This window comes from Serinus canaria, chromosome 3, assembly GCF_022539315.1.
Source record: "Serinus canaria isolate serCan28SL12 chromosome 3, serCan2020, whole genome shotgun sequence".
In the NCBI taxonomy this organism is placed as follows: domain Eukaryota; kingdom Metazoa; phylum Chordata; class Aves; order Passeriformes; family Fringillidae; genus Serinus; species Serinus canaria.
Genome location: NC_066316.1, coordinates 69,258,353 through 69,276,767, shown reverse-complemented (window position 1 = coordinate 69,276,767; position 18,415 = coordinate 69,258,353). Strand labels below are relative to the sequence as shown.

At 42.8% G+C, this 18,415-nt stretch overlaps 2 protein-coding genes across 5 annotated transcripts in view; one reads left to right on the top strand and one right to left on the bottom strand.

Moving 5' to 3' along the window:
- The window catches only part of SEC63 (SEC63 homolog, protein translocation regulator), a 564,354-nt gene that overhangs the window by 332,059 nt on the left and 213,880 nt on the right, over window positions 1-18,415 (bottom strand). The window lies entirely within an intron of this gene.
- The window catches only part of SOBP (sine oculis binding protein homolog), a 111,553-nt gene that overhangs the window by 50,499 nt on the left and 42,639 nt on the right, over window positions 1-18,415 (top strand). For 2 of the 3 annotated variants that reach the window (XM_009093164.4, XM_030235688.2), the window contains exon 5: window positions 12,509-12,604. The exons of the other annotated variant lie outside the window; for it this stretch is intronic. In XM_009093164.4, the coding sequence (XP_009091412.1) occupies window positions 12,509-12,604 (96 nt within the window). The remainder of the gene's footprint in view (window positions 1-12,508; window positions 12,605-18,415) is intronic. 3 annotated transcript variants of the gene reach the window in all.

Sequence of the window (18,415 nt, the reverse complement as noted above, 5' to 3'; positions counted from 1 at the left end):
GATGTTTTTGCTGCACAGAAGGCTTCACATTTTGTAAGCTTTTACAGCACAGCTGTGCTCAGAGATAAAACAGAATGTGTATACAGTACAGTATGCATTCAACTGATGCACTAGATTCTTCCCACCATATGTATGGAGTGGTGTGCATTTCACTCCGATACCTCACTGCCAAAACTGCCAGAAGCAAATAAACAAATGGCGGAAGAGAGACACCATATGAGGCAGTGCCAGGCACATGACCTAGACTTCCAGAGAGAGACCCAGGCTGCTTTCAAAGGATTATGGTGCACCAGTTTTTCCAAGCCTCACCTCCCGCCGTGTGAAATGTTCTGCCAGTGTATGCAGGTTGTTAAAGAGCGCTCACAGATTTCGCCCTCCTGCTAAGCAGCCGATGTTGCGGCTTCTTGTGCTCAATGCTCATTGCACCTTTCTTCGATGCCAGTGATTGCCCATCAAGTTTCTAAACTGAGAGAGGGGAACAATGGAGATGTGCAAAACACTCTAATTCTGGAAGGAATGCTACTCTAAAAAGACAGAACACGTATAATTAGGATAATGAGATTAATAATATTAGTAACAATTTAACGATTAATATATAAACAATGGGAGACAAATGGTTCTTCCAGCTCCTCCCCCACAAAAAAAGTCACTAAGTTGCATTTCACAGCATCGATGGTGAAGATGTGTGTAATAAACTGACACAAACATCAATTACATAGTTAGATGTAAGTAATTTAGATGATAATTCTGTTCCTGGAATTCACACTCTGAATATGAAAAGACGATTCCTCGGCTTCTTTTCTCTCTGACCAGGCTGTTGCTAATGAAAAAATGATGGCTACCACCACGGTCCTCCTCCTGATAGTTAGTACTGGGAAACACAGACGGATTTTCCTGTCTACTGGCCTCAATCTTATGTTAGGCTGAACATCTGTCACTACCCCAGTGGTTATCTTGCTAGCGATGGCCTTGGCCTAAGCTTAACTTCACTCATGTGAAGGGCAAGTAGGTGCTTTCTTTACTTTAGAGTATCTGTAGGCACAGATGGAAAAATTGTACTAAGAGCAACAGAGGTGAAGCCCATTCCTGTGCTTTACAAAACCAATGCAAAGTGGTCTGGATGCAGGCAAGAGAACTGGGCCTTGAAATTTGATGGAATAAATTAGGGAAAAGAAAATTATGTGAAGTTTTTCAGATAGCAGCAATATTTAGTAGAGTAAGAGCGTGCTTAAAGTGTTCATTTAGAGCTGGTTCTTTGCTTGATGCATGTGATGGAAATCCATGTAGAGGTTATAATTAGAGTACCAGTTTCCTCCAAGCCTTGCTGTCTCCTACTGCAATATACACTGTGACCAAGACAGAGACTCCACATCTCAGTCAAACAGTGGGGAACTTGTGGAGCTGTGCCAGTGGATGATAGACCAAAGGCCACAGTTCTGCAGGTTTCTCCAAACTCTTCTTAGACAGGAATGTACTTTCGGCTGAGCCCTAAACTGTCTCCTGTGCTGGAGACAGAAGAGGCAAGCATTCAATTCACAGCCTGCGAGTGCAGAAACAGCAGGAGTGCTTTGCTCTCCAAATATTGCAAAGCCTACCAGGCTGCCTAAATTCCAGCCCTTGAATGAAAGACCCATGGCACTAATGCTGTGAGGGTGTGATTTTGGCTCTTCAGCTGTGGTACCAGTTTTGCAGAGGAGTGCCTGTCTGCATCTTTTTTTTCCCCTGTTGAAGCAGTACCTTGGTTTTTGAGGAGAATGAGACACACCTGTGGCAGCAGACCTGTTGCATAGGCCAGCAGCTGAATTTCAGCAGGCCCAGCAATATAATGGGTGACACATTAGAGGTGACACTGAATAGTCCACAGAATAAAGAAGGTCAGGGCTGTGAGCAAGGCTATGGCTAAGTATTAATATATGTATATATATAATATATATATATATATAGTCAATTAGGAGCTATCTAAGGGGCAATCACATAACAGCCTGGAATAAACACGTGGAAGTTTTGAAAAGCTGGCAGTGCCACCATGAAATGGTAGGGGTGGCACGTAAATACTCGTACATATGCCTGACAAGACATCAGTGCTAACTGGGAGTTTGCAGAGTCTGGTGAAGCCCTAAGGGATGCTTTTCAAGACAGGAACTGAGAATGAGAAGTTGAAAAGAGAATCATCGAATCATTAAGGTTGGAAAAGACCTTTAATGCCATCAAGTCCAACTGTCAAAATTGATCATCAAGTCCAACCATCAAAATCAGGATTTCAGGATTACATGGCAGAACAGGCAGACTTTTGCTGTCTGGTAAGGGGCCAGGTGAGTCAGGGGCAGAGCCATTTGAGTGAATGCAGAGGACAGAAAAATGTGTTTCTTTCTGTTCCTTTTTTGAGTGGAAGCATACCTATTTTTTAAGTCCATCTTTAAGAGTCAAACTAGTATAATTTTTTTTTTCTGTAATAGCAATGCACAGAGTTTAAAAAATAGGTGTAATCTGATAAAACTTGGGGCCTGAAGTAAGCTGCTGGGAACAGTTAGAAGTGGATTACTTTAGATTCAGAAACCTGGCCAAAGATCTACTTGCAACCGCTCCCCGTGGAAGATGGTAGTGAAGGGAGCTGAGAGGATGGAGGTGTTTTTCAGCACATTTCATCTTATTGTGACAGAAAGGAGAGCTCAGAATGGGTCTTCTCGAATCCCAAGGCAAGTTGGGAAAATAAATTATAGTCGGTTGCCTCCCAGTGCCTAAAAAGACCTGTGTGCTCTGAGGTTTCTTGTGAGTTTGAACAGACAGTTTCCTGGTTTTAGACATGATATATGTTGTTGGAATGCCTCCAAATGACAGAGGGTTGCAGTGGGCAGTAGAGAACACAGGCATGCCACTGTGATTTAGGAATAACTTTCTGCCAGTGTTGGGAGCAAGCTCAGAGGTGTTTGGGTTAGGTCCCATTTGTCAGTGGGAGCGTGGCATCCCACATGGTCATGACTTCTTATTTAAAATAGAGTGGGAATCCTGGAAAAGGAGGGGTACCTCATTTGGACTATATCAGCCTAGTACTCTGTGAAATGTCTTTGAAAGTTAAACTTTTAATAAAAACCTTGAAAAAAGGTGTCAGGAGATGAGGAAGAATTGAGGTACCTGGTGTTAGACCCAAAGGCAGTGGAGCTATTGTGACCTCAGTCCCTGACCTCTGCCTGGGCTGCTGGGAATTAAAATGAATGGTCCTCACCACTAGGCAGGTTTTGCTTTTTTCCTGCTTGTATGTGCCACTATCCCACCTTTTATTGCAGCCATTAATCATTGGCAGAAAGACTGGGAGATGATATTAAGGTTGTAGAATATGTCATTTGTATCAAAGCTTCCCCTCGTTTCTTTTCACCCTCTACTTGCCTGTTCTCTTGCCTCCATTCCCTTCCTGATGGGTTTTGCCCCCCTCTCCAGACCAGTCATCCCTTGGCCCAGCTCATAAATGATTGCTTTAATAATATTAAATTTTCATGTGTGAATGACCCAAGTGACATGTGGCTTATAACCAGACCAGGAAGAGATTTCTATTTTCACCCTTTAAAAGGCCACAGAAAATACAGAGAATAGGATCCTGCCTGTTTTGCAGTGGCCCCAGACAAGCATTTATGGCTGTGCAGTAGCTTGCAGTCACTGCCCATTTGAGGGAAAGCTTTACCAGCCAGACCTGGCCATTGTTTTTCCTTCTCTGCATTTATTCAAAGCTCTAAACCATGTATGCACCACAAAGATGGGAACTGAAGAAAAAGAGCACATGTAGAATTTACCAGCTGTTTAAGTCCTATTGTTGCCTTCTGTATTGATCAAATCCCTTGCCTCTTAATTGGATATTGACTGTTGTGAGGCAAATAAGGCAAGCTGCCAGAGGGGGGAGGGATGGGGCACGAGGTTTATCTTAATGGTATGTTGATCATGACTAGTCTATAAAAGCCAGTGGGAGAGGAGTTCATTAAACCAGCCTGCAATTGCTTAAAAAAATATGCTCTGAGTCAAGATGATTAATCATATATGTGACACTGCAATCAGAGAAAATCCGCATTGTTGCTCTGGTATTTACAATGCAAAAGCTTGAAATACACAAATGCATTAAAACAAATTCACTAGGCACAGCTATCTGTTTGGTCTGTGAGCCTTAGGTAACCCTCACTAACATCTAACAGGGCTTTTTTTTCCCTGGTGTTTGTTTTGGGGGTTTTTTCCTTTTGTTTTTTTTCCCTCCTTAGTCTTGTGTTCCATCTCCCTGCTTCTGTGGCAGGCTCATGGGAAATGTGTGCTTGCCCTGTGCCCAAATCTGTCACCTGGACAGGGGAACCCATGTAGAAATGGCAGCAGTGACAAGGGACACTTGAGCTACCTGACAGTGAAACACACAGAACACTTTGGAAATTGATTTTATCTCATAAATGATAATAATCAGGAAATGTGAAGAGAGAGCTACTCGTTACACAAATGGAAGCTACCGGCAAGTCTGCCGTATATTTTCATTTCTTTCCTGGCCGTATTTTAGGCTGGGTATTGGATATGTTGCAATAACTGTCAGGCATGGTCTATTAGTGTCTCTGGATCAGGCCTGTTGTGAATCAGGAGGGAGATTAGCAGGACAGGCTCACGTTTGTGAAGATCCCACACAGCAGGGACTTGTTGAAAAAATGTTCAAAGGGGCAATAAACAAAGTTTGTTTCAAATTATTTCAATGTTATGTGTTTGTTATTATATTTATTCTTTGACAATTTGGAAGTGGTTATAAATGACTTATGATGTGGTTAAAGGTTTGTACAGTTTGAAAAATTAGCTTTTGAACACTTCTCAGGTATCACCGTGCCATGAACTGTCAGAGAAAGGGTAGTGCAGTCCTGGGGAAGGCAGGAATGCTGCCTGGGTATTGGCCGATAGAGAAAGGAAAAGGCCACAAGTCTGGAATGCAGTGGGAATATGAGGCTTAATGCAGAGTTTTCACTTGAGAGCTTTAGGTAGTTCCCTGCTTGAGCAACTGGATTGAGGCTGTACCCCCTTATCTTGCATGTGGGCTTGAGTCACTTAACATCTCAAACCTTCTACTCTTCCTACAAAAATTAGAAAAGCAATAGAAACTGCTATTTTTAATTCTTTTGCTCTTTCTGGATGTACTGGGAGACTGAAAGTGATCACCAGTTTTTTCTAGGTATGTTATGACCCTTGTAGAAAGGGCCATAAATGTACAGCATTGCAAACTGTATAAAAAGAAATACCCTGGTTTTGCCTGGAAGGATGAAAAGTCCAGCAGGAGATCAGGGTTCTTCTACAAAGTATATGAAACAAAACTAGGGGGAGGAGAGGAAAAGTTTTATAGAATTTATAGAATCCAGAAAGCTGAATGCATTTTTTGGTGTAAGGTTTAAGTGCAGTAGGATGGAAGTTATTACTTTAGCAGGCACTATAGTAGTACTGTTATTAGTATTTCCTTTTGATCCACTTATAATATTCCTTACATTATAATAGAGTTTACAGCTTTCATTTTAAACATAAACTGTGGAGAATTTTATACCGTGAAATCCTGAGTGAAAAAATGAATACATAAAGCTGGACCATTCAGAGCCATAGCCTATGAAAGACAAGCATTAAAAAAAAAAAGAAGAAAAGATCCTTAAATAACTGTTTTTCAGATTTGCAGGCACATTTGTTTGGATTTTTTAGTGTGCTTCAGTTATGCAAGAAAATGAACGTGACAGTCCTCAGTTGCTTTGACAAGGATAATTTCAGAAACACTGCCCCATCATTCCACAGTTTGGCACCTTCTCCCTCTTTGTTGTAATGCATTTTTTTCTGAGTTGGCTTTTCTCAGCAAAACTGCCTGTTTGTCAGGAGATTTTACATGTGTTCAGAAAGGGATGATGAAGTGGTGTGGGCTGGGTTTGGTTAGAATAGCAGGTTTGACCTGGTGACTATTTATTTTCGAATCAGGGAGTATTTCGTCTGTCAGCACAGTGGAGAAGTTTGCAGGATATTTAGAATTAGATATTTTCTCAGGGCTTAATCACACTGGCCAGATTGCTGCCTCCTGAAGCTGCTTCCACACCAAACCTTCCCCTAAACATGAGGACTCGAGATGTTTTTCTAATCCAGTCGGCCATTAGTGGTTTTGCATTCAGGTTTTCATTTGCTTTTGAAATAGCAGCTAAAATTTGAACAAAGGTTGGAGTTTGGGTCTAGATTCATCACTGTCTGCACTGAACATGTCACAGTAAGGCAAGAGCAGCTATGAGCAAGAGCTGTGACAGCGACAGGGACCCTCTGGCTGAGGATACCTGCAGGGGATTGAACCTCAGGCTCTGCTTAGGGACTTTGCAGGGACATCTTTGCTTCTTCTTGGGACCATATAACTTCCCTCTGGGAAAGGGACTCCACAGTTCTGGAGTCTCCACTGTAATGCATGGGAGCCAGGAGCAGCTGAGTGCCAGGGAGAGATTGCAAGGAAGTCTATGGAGAGACCCCAGGCAACAAAATGGCAACAAAAGCTGTGTCCTGCAGTATGCCCTCTTCTTCCCCAGGGGCTGGGGAGAGCTGCATGTGCAGTGCCAAGGTCTGGCTTGTCACAGTGATGTTGTTCTGCTGCTTTCTCTCCACTGGTGCCTTCTTCCAGCATAAACAAGGTCTCGGTTCCTAACTTGAGGAATGGGTGGGGATGTGCACGTGTGTGTTGGTACATGTGTTTGTATGGCATGTTTGGGGAGAGAGGAGGCAACAAGTCAGCAAAAGCCCTTCCGGTTTTCTTTTGCATGCTTAATAAAGAAGTTACAAGAGGGCATATTCCCAATTTCTTTTCAACTTTGTAGATCACCTCCAGTAGACAGATTGTCTCACAGACCACTTCCCTTCCCCTTGGCGATCAAATAACATTCCTGTGGTGACTACAGCAGTTGCTTACATGGAAAAATAACATTAGGAAAGTATTTAATGTATTTTTAGCTGTCTTTAAATGCATTTTAGCAGCTGGAAACAAGGGGAGTTAGTAGCACGTGACCTGCAAGCTCTTCATAGACCACCACCAAGTGTGCAGAATGTCACTGCTGGTAAAGAGACCCCAGGCTGGAAAATGGTGGGTAGGGTGCTCATCTCTAACCTATATGGTCACCAGAGGTCAGGCTAAAGGGATTACCTCAATTTTTGTGGGATGTAAATGATAACATCTTGATAAACAACCACCCTGACTTTAGCTCCTTTCTTTTCACTGATCTGAGTCTTGGAAGATTTTACAAAATCTTGTTTTGATATGTTTTCAAAATACCTGTGACTTTTTCAAAAACCTTGAGAAGATTTTAGAGGTTTGGAGGGGCTAAATATTCCAACTGTAGAGATTAGTGAACAGAGTGCAGCTGAGGGAGGCAACAAGCAAATAAATACTGCTTATTCCATCACTCTGTGATTCAGGAAAATCTTGAAATCCTTGTGAAGAGCAAACCTCTCATCAAACATTAGTGGGAGCTTTTCCTGAGTGAAGACTTTCTCTGAGCTGAGGGCTTGCTCTTTCCTTTAACGGCATGGTTGCTGAACCAAGGAACATCCTCTCTGGACTGTCTTCCCTGGGCCTGTTCCATTCCCAGCACAGCACCCCCACCCAGGACCCTGATGCTGGGCTCCCCAGCCACCCAGCCCACAGCAAGCACGTTCATATTTCTGGGAAAAATATACCCAGCAGGTGGAAGTTTAGTACTATTTTTACTATTGCTGGTACAGTGAATGTAAAGAGCATGATAATTGATTATCTGGGACAACAGAAATGCACAGGAACTGGAATTTCAAGGATTAGGGTCTCCCCGAGGATTTCCTTCCAGTTTCAGTGAAAGGAGAGATAACCTTAGTGGTGGAAACGGAAACAGAGCTTTCAGTTCCCATCTGCAGCCAGCCTCTGGAGACAATAGCATTAAGGGTGATGTGAATTTCCTCTGTTCATCGCCACGGGACAGGAGCCCCGGCGCAATTATCTGCACTTCTATAGCAACACTATTCAGCTCCTTGCAGCTTATTCTCTGTCCTAGCAAAGACATTCAGCTAATGCCTGCTGCCTTGAACCTATCTGGGGGTGACATTCCCGTGTTTCATCTGTTTCAAAGGACATTTATGGAAATTAGGTGGCAATTTTATCCCAAGTAAGCAGACTAATATTCTGTCACTCTGCCTTACTCAAGTGACTGTTGCTCTTAATGTTAGGTGGTTTTGGTTAAGTGGCATTAGAGTTTTGTGGACTAAGCAGTAGGATTTTGTTGCAAATGCATTGTCCCATTTTAGTGGAAGCTTTGCATTAACAAGTTCCATCTTAATAAATTATTTGGCTCAACCTGCCTTGTGACTTATACTATCCTAAGATCCTGCCCTTAATATTAAAATGTAAGCACAGATTTCCTCTCCCAAGGCTAAAGCTGCATAAAAAGACTTGCACTGAAGCTAAGGAATCCTCTGTGTGGATCAAGATAATTTTTCTCTGAGAATAAGGAGAAGCAAATATCCACGCTCTTTGGAGAGGAGGAAATTCTGCTGTAGATTGTTCTTCCTCTGTTGTGTTAAAAAAAGGAATCTTGACTGAATATATAGTCTGTTTCCAAACTATTGGCATCTTTCACAAATATAGGCTGGCTGGCTTACGAACAAATAGCACAGTTTCTGTAGCCAAAGATAGTTGTCATCGTGCACTTATTAATGAGTACACATATCTCTGAACATCAAATGCTGTGCTATTTTCAGAGAGATCCTTTCAGATCCTGTTTTCTGATTTGGTTTTTTAGATTTTTTTTTTTCCCTTAGCCTCCTGCCATTTTCTTTCGAAGCTCAGTGGTAGAAAGCAGAGAAAAAAGAGACCTAGGAAAGGAGATGGTCTCATCTGACCAGCTTCCCCACATCAGGAGCTACTCCATGCATGTCATTCCTGGCAGATGTTTGCCTAATCTGCTCTTAAAAAACTCAGTGATGGGACTTTGACAGTCTCCTTAGGCAATCTGCTCCAGTCCTTTGCTGTACCTGTCATTAAGAAGGGCTTCCTGATATCTAACCTACAATTAAAGGCCATGATTTCCCACACAACCCATCGTCAGGCTGACCTTACAGCCCAACCACCTCCACCAAGTCAACTGCAGTTTCCTCACTAGATTGTCTTTGCCAGCGTCGCTCCTTGGGCAGTGTGCTCTGCTCTGGCAGTAGCAGTGAGGTGTCTGTGTGTGTGTGTGTGTGTGTGTGTGTGCCACTGGTCTTGTCAAGTGTCCAGCCTGGTGTCCCAGGGGCTGGTGATGGGCCGGTTTCCCTCTCGGATCCCATGCAGCTGACGGGAAGGCGGCTGTCTGCCAGTAGAGGGTATTGAATTAGGAGAATCAGTAAATCCCAGGAGAGGCACTGCCACAGTGAAGTTGCAGCAGTTTTGCACTGATAAAACTAGCAGTGCTAACCATGGTTCCAGGCCTCAGAACACGAGCTGATGTCTTTTCTTGTCCTGGAACAAAATGTGCTGTGGGAGCAGTTGCCCTATATTTTACATGTATGCAATCGATCACATCTAGCAGTTAGTATATACATTTTTTGATGCGTGCATTCCTATAATGATTTTAGCAGTATTAAAGCATTAAAAAAAAATAAAAATCAGAGTGATCACAGATTTGGCTTGGGTTTTTTTTTGCAATTGTTTTCTTTTCAACAATAGCATCCCACGGCAGCCAGGCCTGATGGCAAAGCTGTAGATGCCAGCTTGCTGTGAGTGAGATGCTGGGGAACCGAGGCAGTCACGAGGTGTGCAGCAGTGATTGAGAGTAGGTCAGTGTAGGCACAGATGCATCACAATATTACCATTGCAAGATAAATTCTGAGCCACTTTTTTAATATGCTTAGAACAGTGATGAACATTGTAAGAGTGTTTCCTTCTGCAAAGTATTTACAACTGGAAGATGGTAGTAATGAATTAATGGAAAGATACTGGAGAATTAGGCCTGACTGCTCAGAATAGATGTTTTTTATAATGGAAACCAGCTAGCTAAATTAGGTGTATTTCTTCTGCCTGAGCAAATTTTGGCAGTATTTAGCTAAACAGGTTTTGAGACTAGGAAATTTTAGCAACATTCAAAATTAAATAAAGCAAGGTTTAGATCAGTAGGAGCAGGAGCATGTTTCTGTCAGCAGGGGTGAATAACCTTTGCGTAGCTGGCAATTTTGGTGAGCAGGTCAAGTTCAGTGGGGTTTGTCTCTGTATTTTGACAGATGCACTCCAAACACCCTGATATCCATTTCATTTTACAAGGTGTGTGCGTGCACCACGACAAAGCTCCAGAGGGTCACTGGCAGGTTACAATGTGCCAGCCATCACATGCACAATGTATTGCATGGCGCCAAGATAAAATTTCAGGGGTCTGGGGGCACCAACAGCGTTCAGAGCCCCAGACAACACCTGTGCCCCACCAGTATCTCTCTGGCTGTCCCTCACTGAGCATCCCATTGGCGTTGTTTTCCCAGGCTGGCAGGTCTGTTTCTATTTGTGCAAGGCATTTTTAAGGCATTCATCCCCTAGCTGTCTTCTAGATGACCTGGAAGAGCTTCAGTGAGTTGTCCATATTCCTTCAAGGAGGAAAAGACAAAAATTATTTTCAAAAATTTGAGAATTTTGAGGTGTGGATTTTTTTAGAAAATCCAGTTGGATTTGAACTTTATATTCCATGCAGCATGGAGGTAGATTTACTGTGTAAGAGAGCTTTTAGTTTCAAACTAATAATTGGAAGAATACGTTTAAACCTTTGCCAATATAAAAGTGACTTCAGATGCTCAGGAATCCTCTTTCTTGTGGTTTTAAAGGAAAATTTTTAAACATTTTTCACCCCACAACTATTGAGGACATTGAAAGAAAATATCTATGAACAGTTAGGAATCATACAGAATAAACTTTTTTTCTACTTCCCTTGTTCTTGTAATCATCATCAATTTTAGGTACTTCCCAAAATACACCTTTGTACAAATTTTGCACTGTTAAAAATTTCTATTGGGCAAACTGTGTTCGTGCCCCATGGCTCACAAGCAGAGGTCCAAGTCAAAGCCTGCTGGAGTCCAGGGGCTTTCGTTGATGTGCAGACCCTGCATGTTTTCCTAAAAATCGCCGGTGCTGTTAGCCCAGGTCTCCCCTTCCCCAGCCCGTCTCCTCGGGGAGAGGCAGAAGCCTGTTTGAAGACAAACAAGTTGCAGAGCCTGCAAGGTGTAAATATCTTTCATAAATGCCAACGCTGAAAAGCCGGAGTGCCGGGCGCGTGACGCGCGGTGACAGGCAGCTCTCGCCGTGCGGGGGGCCAGTGATGTGCCAGCTCCCGCTGCCACAGGCACTGAGGTGTGCCCGGATCGCACCTGGGCATCCCTGGGCACCCCTGCCCCAGGAGCACACACGGGGCAGCAGCAGGGATGGGCATGGAGCCACTGCTCCTGGCCCCGCTGCCCCTGCCCGCACCCCTTGCCCCCGATCCGGTCACCCTGCCTCTGCCCTCCTCCTCTCCCCAGCTTCTTTGGGCAGGGGCTGATTTAAATAGGTTGGCAGGGAGCCAAGAGCTCATCATTTTAATGCAGTGTAAAATGGAATGTGCATAATTATATGCAAGCCATATGTGAGGGAGACAGCTCAGCTGTGAATTTTGGGAGGCTGTGAGAGGGAGAGAGTGAACAGTCAGGAATCAGATGAGATGGAGCGGAACGGAGTGCAAGTGTCACTCAAATGAACAGTGTAATGAGCGTATTGCTGACACTCCTCCTTTCACCTGCTTCTCCCTTTTGCTTTAACTCAAAAAAGCAGAAAATGCTCCAGATAAGAAGGGAAAAATACTATATGCAAGCAGGATTGCTAATGGGCTCTGGTAATGTCTCCATTTAAACTTCAGCTTTCTTAATTAACAGTGTAGTTACAAATAACCAGTAACTTTTAATGCATCTTTGTCATTAAATATTTTGACCACATTTGACTGAAGGATCATTGTTCTCACTCAATGATTGCTCCTTTCAAAGCTTCACTTAAACATGGAGGGGGAATCCATTTATTTGTAATAGTATTACATGTAAATTATGAGTATGAAAGCTTTTATTTTTTTTTTTATTTTGGCCTTACTGTTAAACTGAAAATACAAGTACATCATCTGGGGATTGCTTAAGCATGTCAAAAAGTTTAAACGAGTACATATGTAATGTAATCCTGAAAAATGCCATGGAGTAAATTGAAACCCTGAGTTACTCAGTTTTCAGCTCAAATATTTCATTTTGGTTTTGTCTTTTGTTGTTCTAATTATTACTCCACAATGAATTTGCATGTTCAATCTAAGCTATGTAAGAAAACAGCATCCCAAGTTCTCATATCTAAAAGGTGTACTGACTATTTAAAGAAACTTTTTAATAATGTTGTATTTTGGGATTCCCGTCTGTTTTAATGATCTGAGCTGTTATGCTTTTAGCTATTTTTTTCCTTCCATTATTTGTAAGTCCCTAAATAGGCCATTATATTTCCCTTCAGGCTAGAGATGAAGATGGACATGCTGAAAATTTTCCCCAGCAGCACTATGCTAAGGAAACTCCAAGACTTGCCTTCAAGAATAACTGCGAACTACTTGTAAGAATAACATACTTACAACAAGTCTAGATTGTTACTTTAGCACAGTGAAAACCGTTTTTTTAAAGGCTTTTGTTCATTATGACATACATTATGAAATATGACAGGTTTTTTTTTTTTTTACTGTTTTAGCGTTCTAATGCTAGTTCTGCTATCCGTGAACAGTTTAAGATCTCAAATTGCTTGAAAAATATCATATATTTGATGTCAGCACGTGAATGGCCTTGTCTTACTACCCTGTCTTGCGCTGGTAAATCAGGGAGAGCCATGCAGAGAGTGGCTGGTGATGCACGGAAAGCCCCCCACCCCTTCCCCCAAAGCTCCCCAAAACTCACTCTCCCAACCACCTTTTAGCTCTGCCTTGTTTTCGGGTGGCGGCGCTGCATTCTGCTCTGCCGACAGGCAGTCCTCCCTTCAGAGCTCGCCTGTTCCTCCCCTTCATTGCTGCATGCAACCCAGAGCATCCTTTCCTTTCCTCTCCACTTCTCTCCTCTTCCTCTCCTCTGCTGTGGGGAAAGAGCAAAAGCCAGGAAAGCACTTACAGGGAGCCTGGAGTGTTTACAAGCCATAAGAGAGATGATATCAGCTGTGAAAGAATCTCTGTTCCAAGGCAGGGTTAATTCGCTGTTCATTTTAGCGTTTGCAGCTAGACGAGATTAAAAGCAAGCAGGAATGCCTATTATATTTCTATTAAATGAATCTGTTGGGACCTAATGTTCTTGATTAGCTTGCGAAAATTAGTGCTCCACCATGAGTTTTTCTGTTTGCCTAAAGTAAACAGAGGATGAATTGTCATACATTTAAAAGAGATTCATGCATGGCTTTCAAAAAGGGAGGTTTAGATACAACTTTAGATCTCTCCCTTGCATTCCCCTTTCTTCTCATCTGTACTTAAGTAAAATGTATCATTTGCCTAAATGGAAGTGTTTATGGAGAGTCAGTACACTGGGTTTTACTTTGAAACAACAATTCTTTTTTTCTCGTTGTAACCAGAGAAGTGGCAGTGCAGGAGCAAGCTGTGTTTTATCTGCATTGGAGCCCGTGCCTGCTCCCCCAGGATGCAAGGCCAAGTGCTACTCTGGGTGCCCCAGGTGCAACAGGCAGTGAAAGTCGAGCTGATGAGGTGATAACCCAGTGATGAAGTTGGCCTCCAGGTTCAGTCAGCTGGCCAGAGAAGCCCACAGCAGGAAGCAGCAGCTCAGGGCTGGTGGCCAGTCCCTGCTCCCACACTGGCAAGAGCGCAGAGCATCTTGGCCACACCTGCGCTACTGGGCCTGTGCTCTCCTACCCCACAAGTGTCCCCTGTGCTGAGCCAGCCCTTGGTTAGGTAAAGACAATGCTTTTTACAGCCACGGGTGTCCCTTGGAAGGTTCAGTTTGTTACCAGTATAATTCTCCCCAGCCAAAAGCAAGGTGACCCAGGAGCTCTGGTCTTGGTTCCTCTTAAACCCTTTGCGAAGTTCCTGGTGGTTTCAGGGTTAGCAGTATTACATCCTAAGGAGAGGAACTAGGCAAACACAAAGAGTGGTTCCCTGGTGTACTCATAATTCCTGTGCCAAATAAATGAAGCTCTTTCTTCAAGGCCATGCTTAATTACTCTGTAGCTAATCAGGCCTGACAAACCATCACAGCACACCAAGATGCTTCCAAAGTCAGTAGGGCTTCTTGGTGCTGGAGAAACTTAGTAATAGAGACAAGATGGATACAAGTCATGTAATATTTCCATTGAAAATCTGCTTTATATTTACTGCAGGCCATCAATGAAACAATTAACCCACTTTGTGCTATTAAAATCAAGCATTCTTTTAATGCCCAGTTGCTTATTTCTCTATTAATACGCATTCAAGTTTTTGCTTTATTATATCACCACTGTGTCTGGCAAAAGCTCAAGTCATCAAAGTTAGTCTTTCATGTGCTTTTTTGGACAAGTTTCAATTCTTGTTTAAGGAAGTAATAAAAGCAATTTGTTATAGTTTTATTTTTCCTATGCTATTGGAAACAAAATTGGCAGGGATGTAATCTGCACTCAATTTGTATGTGGAAAAAAATAGTAGGCAAATAATGAATATGTAGCTCTGCTATCTTTAAAGATGTATTTTAGGAACTTTCAGTGAAAATATGATGTTGAGCCTAGGTGTGGGTGGTGGGGGAGCTAGTGTTATTTGTTGAAGGTTCTATGTGTTTCACAGAGAGGTAGTGTTATTTCTTCTACATTTTACTTTATGGTAACAATGCTATATTAAAATGTGCTCAAATTTCTAAAGCTAATCTCACCAGAACTGGCCATCAAGCAACCTTCTTTCTCTTAAAGGCTACTCAGTATTCCTTGAGGGGGGAGAAAAAACCCAAAACAAACATAAAAGAAAGGAGTGGGAACAGCTGATCCTCTAAAAAAATATTTTCCCAATGGTGAAAACTTACCCAGAATCTAACAGCACAAGTCAGATGCCGGCTGAGTGAAAAGACGAGATTTTTTAAATCAAAGAGAAACTGAAACTTGTTTACGCTTTTGAGAATGAGGGAATCCTTGGAGTTTTCTCAGGGCAGTTCAGAGTAAATAGAGTAATAGCCTGTCAGGTAAAATTGGAGGCTTCAGCTCAAAAATGCTTTCTTTGCTTTAGGGTTTAGCTGCCGTTTTCCAGTGAGGTTTGTTTCGGCAAAGGCAGGCTCCTCAGTCTGGGAAATGCTCATGCTGGGAGAGTGCTGCCAGCCAGGATCCAGGGCTGGGTTGCTGCTGCTGGGTCTGCATGCCAGGGCTCTACCTCAGGAGCCAGGCTACACTGGCTGAATCTTAACATCCCAGGTCACAGGCACACGCAGCAAGCTTTAACTCTTCAATACTTGGAGAGATTTTAAAGCATGGTAACATAGGGTATTACAAAAGTAACATGGAGTATTACAAACTGTATGCTTTCTTCATTGCTTACACACCACAAGAGCAAATAATTTGGTGAGGTAGAACCCATCTTTTCTTTTCGGTTTTTGTCTTTTTTGAATGTGAATAAGTTTGATGAGAAATAGAAGGAAGAAAGGTATAATTTAGGCAGAGGAAACCCCTAAGTGTGTTCAGTAGTTCTGCTCATTAAGAAAAGCAGTGACAATTAAATATTTCGGTTAGTATAGGAAGCCATTTTGCAGTTATGGGATTAGAACAGGGAACTCATTTCCCAAACTAAATCCATATATGTTGGGTCCTGGGATTTGTTGCAGGGCACAAAACCCAAAGTGGTTAAGATGCTCTAATCAATGAGCAGATCAGATTTTCCTTGTGGATTTCCAGTATTTTTGAGAATCATGATGTCTAAAGTTTAACTATCCATGCTAAATATCGGGACCGACATAAAATAAATCTATTTTTAAAGAGCCAGGTCAGCAAGCTGTTTTGGCCAGCCATCCATTCTTCTCCCATAGGCACTGCCTCGGGATTTCAATTTCTTATTCCATGAGTGGCTGGAAGCTTTTCTTTCAGACACATCTCTTTGTTTCCAGAAGGAAAAGGCAGAATTTAGTCCCTGCTGTAAGCTGATTGTCAAGAAACAGTACAGTCCAGCTAATAGTGGATGTGGGGAGAAAGATGGGATTAACTGCCGAGAAAGGGGAGGCTGGAGTGAAAAGGCCAGCAAGGAGCCCACAGCCCCAGCTCTAGCCGGATGAAATTCCTGAGCCATTGCCTAGAGAAAGGAAAAATCCATCTGGCACCTACCCAGGTTAGTCAGGGTAAGAAGAGTCATGCTTGGTTGGCTTTTAACAAAAGTGGGAAAGAAAAACCAGAAGTTCGTTCTTCCTCCCCCCATTTACTCAAATATTGAGTCAAGGTTTCAGATTGGCATGCTGCTGTATGAGGCAAGGAAGGTTTGATGGGTTAAAGAAATTAAACATCAGGTTGCTTTCCAGATAATTTGTTTATGGAGATGATGTGAGTACCACCCACTGCTGTGGGATTATATGTAAAGCAAACAAATAACCAAACAAAACATAAATATCCTGGGAAAAAAATTCATTTCCAGTCCTATATCCAGTTGAATCTATGCTTTTCATGCAAAAAAATCCTCATCTTTTCATCTTTGAAATAAAAAAAGTCTGTTCCTAGTAGTTCTGCTCTGGGAGGATAAATTTGTGAATGCAGTATGAGATGAATTATAAGTCCTGGTGCTTGGAAGCTGTTATATAAAAGACTCAAAATAAAACATGCTTGCTATTGGATTTAATGCAAACTCACCTATGGCTAGTTATCTTTAATCATTGACAAAAAGAGGCAGAGAAAACTCTGAAAACACATCTACAATGGAAACATGAAATGCAAAATGTTCTCTTATGAGCAAAAGGCCTTTGGGGAGGCTATGGCAAAGCTGTGCTGAGCCAGAGCTACAGCTGATGCTTTGCTTGAAGTCGTGTCACTGTGCTCTGCTGTTCCAGCACTAGAGGCAGAGTCAGGATAAGGGGCACCCAGACAGGGCAGTGGGAATGCAGGCAGGTTAACTTCAGAATTATGGCACTGGCATGGGGGAAAGATTTCATACCTGATAGACTGATACTGGAAAGTACTGAGAGTATTTGTGATCAGATGAGGCTGATAGGTTTTGCTATTGTAGATGAGTTAAATGTAAATATGTATATTGGTATCCTTTGAAGGCCGTGAGAGTTTTGGTTTCAGAAAGTGAGGCTTAAATTAATTTTTTTTAAGGTGCCTGACCTGCTTACGGTGCCTCAGTGTCAAGCAAAATTGCTCTCTGTTAGTGCCTGAGCAGCAGCAAAAAATACCTCTCAGTCCATTTAAAATCACAGTGCCTCCAAAAAAGGACTGAATTAGGGAGAAATAGCTTTGCTCATTCCATCTCTTGCCTTTACACCCATTTTGTCTCTCTTGCTGTCTCCTTATTCCTGGCAGAGTGGAGAGAGAGGAAGAAGTGCACTTCCCCCTGTGCTTTTCCAGACTCTTCCCTCTTGGGTGCAAAGCAGTAGAGGGAGAGGGAGAGCACTTCCTTCATTCTGGCCAGGGACTGGGGATGTGCAGGGCTTTTGGCCTGAAAGCTGGAGCAGGAGTGCTGCCCAGCAGCTCTGAGGGGTGCAGGGCCACATCTAGTCTGTCAGGTATGGTCCTGTGGTCAGGAGGCAATTCTGCCACCTTGGAGGGGCAGGAGAGGAGAGGGGGGAGAGACCTGTGACGCCTTGTGGAGTTCCAGATCATAGAGCTACTGAGCCTGATGAGAATTTAAAACCTCCACAGCCATGTTTAAATGCTGTTTCAGCATCAATTGATGTTTGTCTCACTGCTGGTGCATTTTTTTGGTGGTTTTCTGATGGATTTAATCAGTTTCTTGCCTCAGTTTGTCTGAGGACGACTGGTAGTCCTGCATCAGTTGCCCTGTGGCACAGGCAGTGATTCGAGCAGATGACTGTGCAAAACCCCCAGCAGCCGTCACTGGAGAGCCCACCGTTGGTTTCAGGGTCTTTGGATCAGGCACAGAGAGCTGTCAGAGTGGTGGTTATGGCCCTGGAACAAAAATATGGAGGAAAGCAATTGTAGCAGTGAATTGATACCGATGCTCTTAAAACCTCAGTAATCTTGGCCACATGAAATTCAACCTTTCTTGTGACTGAAATAACAGTGACGCTTAGGTCATACGGCAGATTAATCGCCTGTAGTGTTTCATTTTCAAAAAGTAAATTGTCCATGAGCAATGGCAGAATATTTTGAAACTAAACTCCCCAAAACCCCACTGAAAACCTTGCACTCTGTTTCTCTTCAAGTAAGGGCACCAAACCAGGAAAAATTATTCTAAATGGTTTTTTGTCCTTGATTGCCGCCAGG